At 58.3% G+C, this 13,863-nt stretch overlaps 4 protein-coding genes across 4 annotated transcripts; 2 read left to right on the forward strand and 2 right to left on the reverse strand.

Moving 5' to 3' along the window:
* Positions 1–4,332: 4,332 nt before the first annotated feature.
* On the forward strand, positions 4,333–5,244 carry SLS55_008358 (uncharacterized protein; the record flags this gene model as incomplete). The annotated part of the gene is made up of 2 exons (XM_066779769.1): positions 4,333–4,336; positions 4,646–5,244. The coding sequence occupies 2 exons, from the start codon at positions 4,333–4,335 to the stop codon at positions 5,242–5,244; spliced, it is 603 nt and encodes a 200-aa protein (XP_066630573.1).
* A 2,564-nt stretch (positions 5,245–7,808) lies between these two features.
* Positions 7,809–8,879, forward strand: PCD1 (8-oxo-dGTP diphosphatase; the record flags this gene model as incomplete). The annotated part of the gene is made up of 3 exons (XM_066779770.1): positions 7,809–7,816; positions 7,903–7,910; positions 7,933–8,879. The coding sequence occupies 3 exons, from the start codon at positions 7,809–7,811 to the stop codon at positions 8,877–8,879; spliced, it is 963 nt and encodes a 320-aa protein (XP_066630574.1).
* Positions 8,880–9,178: 299 nt separating this feature from the next.
* SLS55_008360 (uncharacterized protein) lies at positions 9,179–10,776 on the reverse strand (the record flags this gene model as incomplete). Its single annotated transcript, XM_066779771.1, has 4 exons — positions 9,179–9,281; positions 9,735–10,339; positions 10,464–10,597; positions 10,653–10,776. The coding sequence occupies 4 exons, from the start codon at positions 10,774–10,776 to the stop codon at positions 9,179–9,181; spliced, it is 966 nt and encodes a 321-aa protein (XP_066630575.1).
* Positions 10,777–11,793: 1,017 nt separating this feature from the next.
* On the reverse strand, positions 11,794–12,685 carry SLS55_008361 (uncharacterized protein; the record flags this gene model as incomplete). Its single annotated transcript, XM_066779772.1, has 2 exons — positions 11,794–12,330; positions 12,386–12,685. 2 exons carry the CDS (start codon positions 12,683–12,685, stop codon positions 11,794–11,796), a joined length of 837 nt encoding a protein of 278 aa, XP_066630576.1.
* Positions 12,686–13,863: the final 1,178 nt, after the last annotated feature.

The raw sequence follows: 13,863 nt of genomic DNA on the forward strand, positions 1-13,863 counted from the left end.
GCGTGGCCGCTCCTTGCTGCCACACTACTCTCCTGCCTTCCGCCCGATCTGAAGCAGGCCGGCCACCACTCCGCGCACTGGACGCGCAAACCGCAGGTCGTCATTGGCGCGTCCCGGCGTCGGCGGCCTGGGCAAGCCGGCGAAGATGTCATGTTGCGGGGAGTCAGGCCGCCACGGCCGCCAACGCCCTCCTCCCGCACACCATCGATAGACTGCCGATCGCCCACCTGGCTACGACGTAACTGGCTTCGCGGCCCAGCCAGCTGTGCTCGTTCCGCCAGCATGCACTTCTCCTCACACCCATGCTGACGAGATTAGATAAGGTGCGTATTCGCGTTCACGCGCACTCGCCCCGGTGGCGACGCCTCGGCCGCATGCGACAGAGTGCATTCCTCGCTCCGCAGTTACGAGGGTTGCACACCGACAACACCGCGTGCGTGTCAGGGTCTGCGACCGGCTCATCTCCCCAGTTCTCGTCCTGTTCTTGTCCGAGGCCTGCTTGCAACCAGGGATCCCGGCCCGCCCTTGGCAGCTTCTGACACTGCTTCAGGCTCATGCAAACCGAAGGTTCCTGGCACCCTCGCCAAAGAAACTGGCCCACCCGCATCTGCCTCATACTGTGCAGAGATGCTCCACTATACTCACATGGGATGGGTGGTTGAATACAGGATGCGGACGTGAATGTAAGTTTCCTATGCGCACATTTACGTCGGGGTCTAAGTTGTATCTAACTACCACAGAAAGAGTGTGTCGACCTCGGTGAGCTTAGAAGGCTTGAATCTTTTGTCGCCTGCTAGTTCAGTGACACCTCCAAGTTCAGTGACACCTCGCAGGCCTCCTGTCTCGCTGATACAAAGAAGCCAGGGTCCAGCATTTCTCTTTGTTCTGCCACCCCGCTGAACAGCGCAAAGCTGCTTTCCGCCGCTTCCGTCGCGCTCCGCAGCAGATCCTGGAGAATGGCTTTGTTTCTCTCCACATCCGCCCATACCCGTTCGAGATGGCCCAAATGCCGAACGCATCGTTGCACGTCTCTTGCACGCCGAGATGGCCGGTGACGTTCGAAGTCCATATGATCAGCTTTGCCGTCATCTCGCGACCCCGGCGCAGATCATAATTAATATATTGCCTCCCGCAACAGCCACTTCCTGGATGCTGAAAAGGCGATAGTGTGACGGCGGGACCCGGGACATGGTGAGTTCCGCAGTGTGGATACTGCGCCGCCAGGATGCGCCGCTCGGCCGATAACAGGCCATTTGCGCGCTGATTTCCAACCGACTGCGGAGACTCGGTCAGGCCATGTTTATCGGCTGTCGATGGCCTGCTCCACAACAGTCACTGATTTTCACGACAACATCCACAACTACCCCTATTCTTGGATTTTCGATCCTTATGTGGATCTGTTAAGGAGCAAGAGTTGCTCTTCTACCTTTGCAGGTTGATCATCGCAGTAGCCACGCACCAGTCTCCGCACACAGACAGCAGCCTGCGAAGCCTGTGGGTGCTCTACTGTGTGTACTACTGTGTACGCTTGCTGGCCCACTTACTCGGTTGACAATCCAATTCGTTCGGTCCGTCATGGGCCGGGCGCCGAGGCCCGCTTTGCAGCTAGATCCCGCGCTGACTGCATTGCTTGACCCGCATACTTCCACGCTTGAGTCAGCGTCTTCTAGCCGGCGGAAGACACGGAAAGCAAGACCAGGCACCACACACGCTCGATCGCGCTTGACTGATTGCGTTGCAGTAGTGAAGCAGCCGTGTCTATTTTTCCCGAGCAATTCTTGTTCTGCTCGCCGCCTTTCTTCCCCGGACATATTCAGGATCCCGGAGCTCCAAGGCGGCAAGAACATCGATGCGCAGGGACAGACGGCGAATAAGATGCATTGGACGCCTGGGTCTGGCCCATCGCCGGGACTGCGAGCGGCTGGCTTTTTGCTCGAGCACAGCGAGTGACTTGTAGAGGGGTGGTGTCGAGGTACAGATGCACCAGCAACGAGCTGACCCGCTCAGATTCCACCACCGGCAGAAAGAGCAAGGACATCATGGTGCTGGTTCTGACGAAGAATGATGGCAGGCTGGCGTCGCTGCCACCACCTACCTACCTACGTTGCGAGATCGTCGCGTTGATCCGGGCGTGACGGAGAGTAGAGTGGAGACGCGGGTACTGCTGATCCCCCAGGCTCTCACTACGTACTTCTGGACCGTTTCGTTTCGTTTCGTTCGATCAGGATCATCAGGTTGGGTGCTGGTGGTGGGTGCCGCCGATGTATCTTAGCTCGATGGCAGTAAGCTCGGTTCAGCTCGATGGCGTCACAGGAGATTTTTTGTCCCCTCCCACGCCGTGGCCGCCTGGGAAGGATTCTCCCCGGTACTTTGCCTACCTGCTACCGCTAGAGGTGACGAATTCTCCTCTCCGCCACGTGGGTGGTTGAAGCACGGTACTAGACGTAGGTGTGGGTTCATGTCTGTTTCTTTCGTGGTTTGTTAAGCAAATAGCTGGATAGTCGTGTGGTGGGCTTCACTACTCTGACTACGTGAGTAGTCAAAATAAGCAGCCAGATACAGATCGAAGATTTCATTATTGTTTTCTACGTGAGTGGTCGGAAGCAAGTAATCGAAGCAAAATCCCCGGACATCGACTCGTCGATGGCGTCCATCCAGGCAATAGTGTTCCTTGTTTTTTCTTCTTAGTTTCTTTCCATCCGGTTCTCCATTTAAGCTCAAGCCACACTTTTTGGATTTCCTAACAACCAAGAAAAAGAGCCGGGATTATTTGTTGGACGGAGCCAAAAAGTTGTCCGGTCCTACTGGTTTCGGAGACGGCGGCTTGGCGGCGACGCCGGCGGCGGCGGCGGCGGGTGGGCGGATCGTTGACGCAAGCGCCGTGCTACCGTAGCAGTAGCTTATCTGCTAGTCGTTGTTGCACGCACACAAAGAGATCTGATGATTTGAGTATGCATTGCCTTTTTTCCCCCTCCCTCTCTCTCGCTTTCTTTTGCCGTTGTGTACGACGGGAGCACGAATTGGAGGCGTGGTGGCGCACGGTATGTATGTATGTATGTATGGACTTATTTATAACCGCCGGCGTCGAAGAATGGATGCCCGAAGAGCAGTCGTCGTCCTGGTTAACTTAACCACGCTGCCGCTGTCGCTGAAATTTGGGCAGAGCCGCCGCTACTTACCTGTCATTGCCGACGGGACCCGGCTCGTCCGTGATATATGTAGATAAACTCACGAAACCCGGAAGCTTATCATCGAGAGACTCGTATCGGGAGCAAGGTCTGCAGGTCCAGATGCATCTTTCAGAGTGGTGCATCCGAACGCTGTCACTCTCCTCAAGCAGGGGGGCCGATGCAATCTGCGGACCTTACAGCATGTAGTCTCGTGCATCAGTACTACTGCTCAAGAGAAGCAAGCCACCCTGTCGTGTTCCGAAATGTGGGGGACTCGAAGCATGCAACCCGAATCTGGGCGCATGCTGCTGCCTCTCGATTCCACAGCAGATGACGGGAAATTCGAGTCTGGCAACGATGCTACCAGTCTTCCCACAGGTGTAGTCGAATCCAATTTGTGGACGTATATGTGGGTTTTGAATGCGCATATCTACGTCCGGACTTTGACTCGACTGCCTATTCATACGGTGCAGGATTATGTATCATGTAAGTTTTTACCTACCGTCGGTTTGGCGAGCCATCGTCGGGTCTGCGGCGGGCGCTTGTTTATTCTAGACGAACATCATCATCATCGTCGTCGCGCTCACATCCTTCCCCATCGGTCAGGCGAGTTGTAAGAAATCGGACTTATTCGTGAGGCTTATTACTAGGTGGAGTGGAGTGGGAGTAAGTGGGATGCCGGCAGCCCTGCCGCGATAAGCCAGCCCCTCACTCTCGTGTGTTTGCGTTTGTTGCCTGCCCCTCATCAGCCAGCAGCGTAACGTGGGGATAAAACACATCATCAACAAAAACCTCACACCGTACCTATCCAACACACGACATCTTCCAGCTCTCCGTCTCGTCCCCACCACTACCACCACCACCAACACATCGAACGACACCACCACCCGCGGGGAAAAGCAAAGCATAAAAAAAAAAGACACCATGACGCCCGTCCCCATCCCGTCCGCACCCCCTCAACCCATCGCCCCCAACATCGTCCTACAGCCGCCCCTCTCGCGGCGCGGCACGGGGCCGGGCCTGGTCCTCGTCGTCGGCGCCGACTTGCCGCTGTACGGCAGCGACGCGACGCTGGATCCGCCGCCGTTGCTGAAGTGGGCGGAGGAGGGGTTTGCCGTGGTGCAGGTTACGTTAAGCGATGAGCGTGATGCGGGTGGTGTGGATGGGTTTGAGGGGGATTGGGGGAGGGCGGTGGAGGCGTTGAGGGGGTTGGGGCGGGTGTGTACGTCTATAGAGGGGGAGGGGGGGATCGGGGTTGTTGGTATGTATGGTTGTTTTTGTGTGTGTGGGTGGGGAGGGGTGGGAGGGCAGGGTGCTGGGGATGCTTGTACTGTGTTGCGATGGGAAGGGTAGATGGGGAGGGTCTTGAGTGCGGACCATACGTCTACGCCCGGGCGTTGGATTCGGCGGATATGCTGCGGTGTAAAGCATGCTGAGAAGGAGGAAGAAAAGCTGACGATATATACCCCCAACAGCCTACGTCCCGCTACCCACGCCGGCATACAAGACGTTGAACGCCGCCACCAACCCGCGCATCGCCGCAATCATCAACTACTCGGCTACCCCCGTCCCACCAGCCGCAACATCCATCCCAACCCTCTGGCACGCCCCCGACCAGTCGACCCCAGCACCTTCCGCCGACACCACCACCACCACCACGTACATCTACCCCGCCGCCCCATCCAACTTCACCCTCCCCGCGCACCCATCCTACCGCAGCGGGCCGGCGGCCCTCGCCCACACGCGCTCCCTCGCCTTCATCAAGCCATTGCTGGGCGGGCCCTTGTTCGACCTCGAGGCCATCTGGAACGAGCACTGTCTCTACGAGTTCGGCGAGCGCGCCGTCGACAAGACCATGGCGACGATGGTCCAAGAGCCCTACGTCAACCACATCCCGACCGTCACCGGCGGCGTCGGCCGCGAGCGCCTGACGCAGTTTTACCGCAATCATTTCGTCCACAGCAACCCGCCGGATACGAGTTTGGAGTTGGTGAGTCGGACGGTGGGGGTCGATCGCGTTATCGATGAGTTTGTGTTTAGGTGTACGCATGATCGCGTTGTGGATTGGTTGTAAGTTTTCGTGTGTGCGGGGGGAGGTGGCTGGCTTGTGCTGATGGGTCGGGGTGGATAGGGTGCCGGGAGTCCCGCCGACGGGCAAGCCGCTGGAGGTGCCGTTTACCTCTGTTGTGAACATCCGTGGTGATCGGCTCTATCATGAGCATATCGCGTGGGACCAGGCGACGCTTCTTAGGCAGCTGGGCCTGCTTCCCGAGGTTTGTGACCTACTTCATTCTCTTTCCTTTCTCCCCCCTTTATCCTTTATATTATTTGCTGATCTTAACGCTTGCAGTACTTGCCATTTCCTTATCTGGTCGATGGGAAGGGACCGGCGCCGGGGAAGAAGTTTGAGTATCGCGTCCCCGTTGCGGGCGTGGAGACTGCGAGGAAGCTTGTCGATGAGAACGCGGTGCAGTCGAACGAGATGTTCAGCTACGGTATCCGAGAAGTCGACGCGTAGAAGTTGGATCCAATACCAATTCAATTCGGCCGTTGTCCATAAGCAGAACAAGTATCTCCCTCAGCCATTGTCCAGACGTAGATACAAGTCTTGAATGTAGACAACCATCTCCGGAAATTGGATCCGACTACCTAGGGAAGAAAGTATGGCGCAGTATTTGTACATACAAAGCAGCTACAACAAGTTCACGAGCCTGGCATGGCCACCTCCGGCGGAAGCGGAAGCGGAACTCCGTCGGAGAAGCATCGACGGCGAGCACCCACCACCACCACCAACAAACGCACACAATCCGCCCACCCCGCCAGCCCTCCAAGACCCTTCATCTCCGGCATCTCATTCCCAAAGCCGTCATCGTCCCTCACATACTCTCGGCCATCACTTGTCAAGTAACCATCTCCTCGCCGTTTGTGCACTACGTACCACACCCACTACCATTTCCGGGCTAGCGTCCGCGCGCACCACCACCACTGAGATGCCGGGAACGAAGATGATGTCGCCGCCGCGGGGCCCGACGCGGTTGCAGTTCAGCCTGCAGCACGCCGCGGCCGATCGCGAGGGCGGCTGCTCGGCGGCGGTGGGCCAGTGGATCCAGTTCCGGAACGCGGAGCTGGCGGGGAGCATCGCGGGGCTGGGCGGCGATGTACGTTGCTGTGTTTTTTTTTTTTTTTTTTCCTTTGTCCTCGTTTTGCTCCTTTACGGCTATCTTTTCTCTGCTTTCCCGTTTTATCCTTCACGGCTGTCCTTCTCTTCAGCTCGGGGTTCTCTCATCATTACTTTCTTGCTTACCTTCCCCCTTCTAACTTGGGTTTTACGAGCAGTTCGTCATCATCGACTGCGAGCGCGGCCGCATCGGCACCGCCGCCGACCTCGCCCTCGTCGTCGACGACGTGGCGGCCGCGGGCGCGTCGCCGATCGTGCGCGTGCTGGCGAGCGAGCAGAAGAGGATTCGGTGGGCGCAGGACTGCGGCGCGCATGGCGTCATGGTCGCCATGTGCGAGACGAAGGTAGAGTAATCGACGTGGAGATTGTCATATATATATGTGTATGCTGACGAGGAGGCACAACAGGCGCAAGCGGAACGCGCAGTCGTCGCCACCGGCTGCCCCTCGCCGCGCTTCGTCGTCGTCGTCGAGATCGACTCAAGGCGCGCGGCCGAGAACGTCGACGATATCGCGGCGGTGCCCGGGATCGATGCGGTAAGCACTTCTCTCTCTCTCTCTCTCTCTCTACGCAGTCTTTGACGGACGGACGCTAACGGCTGGCACCTCAGCTCTTCGTCGGACCGCACCCCCTGATCCCGCCCGGTGGCTCATCAGACGCGGACAACATCCCCATCGCCGCATCGGCCGACGCGGTCCTCGCGGCGGACGCGGATGCGGCGGCGGCGCTGGTCGGGCGCGGGTGGCAGTTTGTGAACTGCGGGCCGACGCATCGTGTGCTGCCGGCGATGCGGGAAGAGATGGCGCGGGCGGCGGGCGGGGAGATGGACAGGTTGAGAGGGGCGATGCTGGGGATGAGGGAGAGCCCGCCGCCGGGAGAGGGGGAGGAGTTTGAGTGGGATGGTAGGGATTGGGGGTGATGGATGGTATTATTCACAACTACCCATGTAGAAAAAGGGTGTCGAGCATTGTGATTTGACGAAACCAATCTCGTAGCTAAGGCAAAGAAATCAGAGAGGCTGACGAGAGCGTACATGATGGATTCCCGCAAACGGCAATCCGAGCCGGGCTGAGCTGTTGTGAGCCGAGGTCCCCGCAACCTCACCCCCGGATTTCCCGCACGTCCCACCGCGGGTGTGACATCAACGGCGACAACAAAAGTCGTGCTCACCACTACTGCCGACAACACACCATCATGGCAACAGCACCACCTCGCCTGTCACTGCTGCTGCTATGGCCACCCTCACCCCCGCCTCAGCGGTACGCCCCCCTCTCTCTCTCTCCAGCACACCCCCGAACTAACAGCACCACCAGGCGGCCCTCGCGCGCCTCCGCGCCTACAAGCCCCCGCCGACGCAATACTTCAACGTCCCGCTCGCGCGCCGCGCCGCCGTGCTGATCCTGCTCTTCGCCGACCGCCGCGGCGACCTGCGCGTCGTGCTGACCATGCGCGCCGCCGGCATGAACACGTACGCCGGCCACGCCGCGCTTCCGGGTGGTAAGACTCTCTCTCTCTCTCTCTCATTCCCTTTCCCCCGTTTATCAAAATGGTGAGGAGTAACGGTGATTGATGATGACGACGCAGGCCGCGCCGACGCCCCGACGGAAACCCCGTTCCAAACCGCGCGCCGCGAAGCATGGGAGGAAATCGGGCTGCCCCTCGCCGACGAGAAACTGCCGTCTCCCTTCCGCGTCGAGCACCTGTGCCAGATGCCGGCGAATCTCGCGCGCACCGAGCTGGCCGTGCGGCCGTGCGTCGCGTTTCTGGCTGCGGATCGCCTCCCCCGCCAACGTCCCTCCTCCTCATCCTCCCCGTCTCCCGCCTCCCCCGCCGCCTCCTCCGCAGCCGCCGCCGACGACGCCTCCGCCGCCAAAGACGACGACAACGTCATCCCCACCGCCGAAGATCTTCTCATCCCCCGCCTCTCCCCGCACGAAGTCGCGGCCGTGTTCACGGCGCCGTTCAAGGGCTTTTTGCTCGCCGAGGGCGAGCGGAGTGCGAGTGCGGGGGAGGCCGAGGCGGGCGTCGAGGCCGCGGGGTTTCCGGCCAAGTGGTATCAGGGGCAGTGGACGGATTGGCATGAGAGTCGGTGGCGCATGCACAATTTTTACGTGCCGGTCGGGCAGGCGGGGGCGGTGATGAGGGCGAAGGGGGTTGGTGGTGGTCGAGGGAGGGGTGGGGAGGCGGAGGATGCGAAGGAGGAGGGGAAAGAGGAGGCGCCGCGGAGGAAGAGGGCGAAGGCGGGTGCGGGTGCGAGGGGTAAGGAGGGTGATGTGCTATCCGACCCGCCGCCCAAAGACGCGGCGCAGGCGGCGGAGGAGGAACGGTTCAGAGTGTTTGGCATGACGGCGAGGATCTTGGTCGATGCTGCGCGCGTCGCGTACGATGAAGAGCCGCGCTTCGAGCACAACTCGCATTTCGGCGACGAGGACATGATTGCGCGCCTGCTGCGCATGGGCCGGCTCAGCGCGGAGCGCAGGAAAGGTGACGTGCTCACTAGGGAGGTGCTGAGGGAGGCGGCGAAGCTGTAGGCGCTGTGGCTGACTGCTTGTGCGTTGCTTGTAGATGGTAGCCGGGTTGCTTCAAAGCGCAAGAGGGGTGAGTGACTTGTTGTCAGATGTCGGTTGCGTGATAACTCTACTTCCTCATCTCTACAGCACTAAGAGCATTCCCCGCTCAACGTGGATGGTGCAAACAAACAACCAGACACTACAGCGTAGTTTTCATATCCAGCCATGACCAAGTCATTTGTAGAAAAGCATATCTTCATGTATGGTCACTCCTTCTACAAGAGTCAAGGTCCCATCATCTCAAGAGCATATAAAGAACCTCAAGGCCTCGCCAACGACTCAAACGGCAACGCGCGATCCCACAAAAACGTCGTCTTCTCCTCACCCTCGGGCACCGTCGTATCCGTCACGTTGCAAACCTCCCTAAAGCCGCCCACCGCCTCCAACTTATCACTCAGCAGCTTCCCATACGCCTCCAACCCACAACTCCTCCCCGGCCCATCCTCACACCCCCTCACCGGATACACCGCATCATTCAACTTCACCCTCACATACACGCCCTCATCCCCACAGTTCAACCTTTCCAGCCCCACAGTCCCCCTCATCGTCACGAACCGACTCGCCCGAAACACCCGATCCGCCACCACCCCGTCCCCGGGCAGATCGTCCAACCCGTCGAAAACCCCCACCGCCGCAGCGACCTGGGCCACCTGTCCATCATTCGTAAACGCCGCGACCAACGCCGGCGGGGTCCAGCTCCCCCCATCACTCCCCACATACACCGCCCCAGGACCATCTCTAAACCTCTCCACCACGCCCCGCAAAAACGGGACCATCGCGACGCTGGCCACCCCGTTCCCCGGACCGGCGCCGTACCAGTACCTCAAGTCCTGCGCGTACTCGTACGCCAACACCTCCTCCTCCGTCAGCACCCCGCACCACGGCGACCGCGTCTCCGCGATCTGCGTCTCGAAGCCGCACAGGTACGCGAAGATGCCGACGTCGGACGGGGCGAAGACCAGATCGCCCTTCAGCAGCGCGTTGATGCGGGCCGTCGCGGGCGGGAGGTAGGTCGCGTCCCATGCATCCTTGTCCGGGCCGCCGCCGTTGTCGGCGTAGGCGGGGCAGAGGTTGGACGTCGCGAGGCTGTTGGCGAGGGAGCGGGGGTCGGTGGCGTTGAGGAGGTAGATGGAGGACGAGGATAGATCAGCGGTCGTGTTGGGGCCGAGGTAGCCGCGAGCGAAGAGCTGGGCGGAGTTGAGGACGCGGGGGGAGGAGGCGTAGGCGTTGGCCCAGAGCGTGAAGGGCGATTCGAAGAGGGTGGGGTAGGTGGCCCGGTAGGAGGCGCCCATGGCGAGGAGCTCTTTGCGGCCGGTGGGCGAGAGCTGGGCGATTTGTTGCGCGGGGTCGGTGAGGACGGGGGTCCAGGTGTGCAGGAATTGGAGGGCGGTGGCGTTGGTGGTGAAGGTGGCGTTTTTGATCTGCTGGTGTCAGTATATGGTATTTGTGTAAGAAACCCTCGCCAATGCAGTGGAATTGATGCGGTTGTTGAATGTTTTGGCCGCATAAAAAAGAGCAACAGGACCAGGGTAAGCATTTACGTACCTTGGCCTCCAGAGCGGTCCACTCAGCATAAGCCCCTGTGTCCGGATAACGGCTGCCATGCCGGGACACGAAAGCGGCTTGATCAACAGTGCAGCCCTCAGGAGCTGCCGGGTCAATGCCAAAGACATTTGGTCCTGGTGATCACGTTAGCTGAAACGCTCTTCGCCTGTATCGATTGGGATTCCCCACCAGGGAACCACTGCCCGTTGCCACCAAGATGCTGCAGGGGATTGAAGTCCTGTTCACCGCTAACGCCAGTTGTGAGGGTGGCGGCGGCGGCGGCAGCGGCCACGCTAAACGTTGACGTCTTCATACTGCGGGGTAAGGAGAGACCAACGAGCGAGGATGGCGTGGAACGAGCGAGGATGGCGTGGAACGAGCGACTTCATTATGAAAGCTCCTCCTTGCAGCTCTTTATATTTACCCAGCTGCTCGCCTAAGGTGCCAAGTGGTCGACCCGAGATGAGTGGTACGCTAAACTCGGTGAATCGGCCGGTGAACGTTTCCCTGGCGGATGCGGTCTACGATAAGTGGGAGTCTGCTCCGAGCGGCGTAGCCGGGGGCGCGTTAAACCGGGGGAAGCGATGGCTCGGGGATGTGCGGCAGGGATCATGGCAGGCACGTGGCTGTCGTGATTGGACGATAGAAAGAACAACGGCAGATGGTCGCTCGTTGCGAGAGCCTCGCCTGTGGGAAGGGAAAGATGCCGCTTATTTCTTCGATGCTGTCATTGAATCGGCAGGGTCCGTGAAGGCTTCGTTATGGTGTTACGGACGAGCTACGTGAGTCGTTAGACCAAACAAGTTCCAATTTAAACGAGCATATCCGAACTTAGACTTCAACTACCACGTAAGTGAGATTGGACACGAGTTTTCGTTCTTGACACGAATACATATAGAATCCATCTACTTACGTCGCCAGGGTGCAATACTCTTGGTGCCGCAAAGTTGAGGTGATCGAACTATCCCGCAGCAGGCAGACATCATCACATCGACTTTCGATCCAACAAGTCACTCACTCCTCTCACGCATAAAAGTAATTTTATTTTCATCTAAAAAGAGAGTGCCAGCAATTGTGCTGGTCAATGTCTTCGGCAAAGCCGAAGAACCATCAGTCGGCCTGCGGTATGACATCTTTCAAGATATCAGCCATGATTTTTGTAGCTAGAGCAGCCGTGAAGATATAGTCGTAAAGAGCTGCTCTCCATCAAGCGACTTGGCTCTGGCTGGATATAATCCAGCTTTGCAGTGTCTGGTTAGTTCGTTCCAACTAAGTCGAACGGCCTATCGTTCTCGTCAGGCCTCCCGCTTACAGGTACAACCACCACCAACTAATCCTTGTTGAATGCCTGGAGTACCTCAATGAGGGCTTCCAACTTCTCCTCTGCACGCTCCTGGATTTTGAAGATCTCTCCGGCGGTGTCGTTGTACATGCGAGTCGCAAGGAGCTTGGCCGAGTCAACGTCCGCAATCTCTCCGTACGTCGACATGATGGCAACCGTTTCCTGAGGCAACTTGTCGTCGTCCAGGGATCTCTTCAGTGCCGCGGTATAGGCCCGGCTGGACTCGACGATGTCGGTCAGCTTGACCTCCACCAACTTCAACTGGACCTTGAGCCTGTCATTCAGTAAAGGCTCCATAGACGCAACTGAACCAAATATGCAGTCCAATTCATCCGTGATATGCCGAGCGAAGTCGCCCGCTCCAACGGTGCCGTATTCTCCGCTGTCGGTTCGAATCGCCACCACGGCCATGAAATGGCGAATCTGTTGGGGCACGAGAGTCAGTCCGGCCTCGCGCAAGCCCTGTGCCACGAATTGTAGGTGAGCCGGCTGGAGCGGCCACTTGCGCGCGTTGGGCACCATGACCTAAAATCTACCATCAGCACATGCATACGTCGAGTCACTCGTTCATGCAACTCACACAAAATTCCTCGTACGCGCCCTCGCTCTCTTCTTCCGTCAGCCCCTCATCGCCGCACGCCAGCTTGTACAGCATCCTGTTTCCGCAGAAGGCAGCCTTGTCATTCCTCCTAATCAGACCCTTCGCTTGCTCCAGAAACTTGCGGTCCTTCGTCTCTTCGTATGTGGCGATTAGAGCCATCAACTCCGTTGCCATTGACTTCGACGAGAGTTCGGAACGGGCCGTGTCTTGAACTGGCGCCTGTCCGTTGGTGTCGCCGTTCTCCGTCAAATCGCGTGCCTTTTCGCTCTGAGAAGCCATCTTGAGCTGGCTTTATCGAGTCACTTGTGCGTCTTGTGGTTAGCGTGGGTCTTCAGGTGAGGTGCACGAGTGAGAGTACGTGCAACAAGTACCTTCTTGTGTCGCTGTGGACGTCGTTACTGTAGAGCGTAGACGGGGTGTACGCGCTGAGCAATGCTTGAGGCGCGTCGTGGATTGGGAGGTGCCGGACGGGGGTAGAGTCTTTGGGTGGCGATGTTGTAGAGTTGATGGAGGAGGCGGTCACATGGCGGAGTTTTATACCCTTCCTTTCCGTTCCTTCCTTTCCTGGGACGGCAGCTGCGGAAGGAGGAAGGAGGAAGGAGCGGAGCGGTCAAGCGGGCCAGGTGAGAGCGCTACACTTATTCAGTAGGCCGTGGAATCCGATATCTGGGTATGTATGTCCAAATTCCAGACTCACGTTTACTTCATCAATTCCGTGGCGTACGTGCAAAGGCAGTTGAACTGGATCCTGAGGGATTGTCGGGACCTCAGCAGAGCCTACATTGACGATCTCACGATCCACAACCAAGAAACGCCGACGCAATATCATTAGCAGCCACCGTCTCGCATTTTTATCCAAAGCCACCGCCAGTGGTCTAGCCCATGGATGGGGATTCCCAAGGATCCAAATAACAGATCGTGACCCGAAGTTCACTTCCAAATTCTGGAAGCAAGCGTGCGAAAGGCTTGGAATCAAACAGCACATGACTACAGCATATCACCCACAGGCAGACGGTCAATCCGAACGTACGAACCAGACAGTCGAAATCGCGATACGTTACCACGTCGTATCGTACCCCGATACCGAATGGACGGCGGTGTTACCGCACATCCAAGCCTCGATGAATAACGCGGTCAACGCGACCACGGGGTTTACCCCGAACCAGTTGCTCATGGGTATGGACGCGAGAACCGATCCCTTGGCGGCAATGGCGGAAGTAACGGGTATTTAATATCCGCGGCGGAAATTCTACACTCTTACTACATGGACAGCTGAAGCTGATACCCGGATGTAGATATAAGTTTTGTACACGTCTTACATGGGTTGTTGAACCCAATACATGGACGCGTTTGTCCGCATTTACGACCCAAATTCACGTCCGAACAATGGACCCAACTACGTCCATAAGTAGTGTGAATTCATATCGTCCATCGCCTGCTGCGAGGATGCTTCCGGT

The sequence above is a fragment of the Diplodia seriata genome (genome assembly GCF_021436955.1).
Source record: "Diplodia seriata strain FDS-637 chromosome Unknown scaffold_8, whole genome shotgun sequence".
NCBI lineage: Eukaryota > Fungi > Ascomycota > Dothideomycetes > Botryosphaeriales > Botryosphaeriaceae > Diplodia > Diplodia seriata.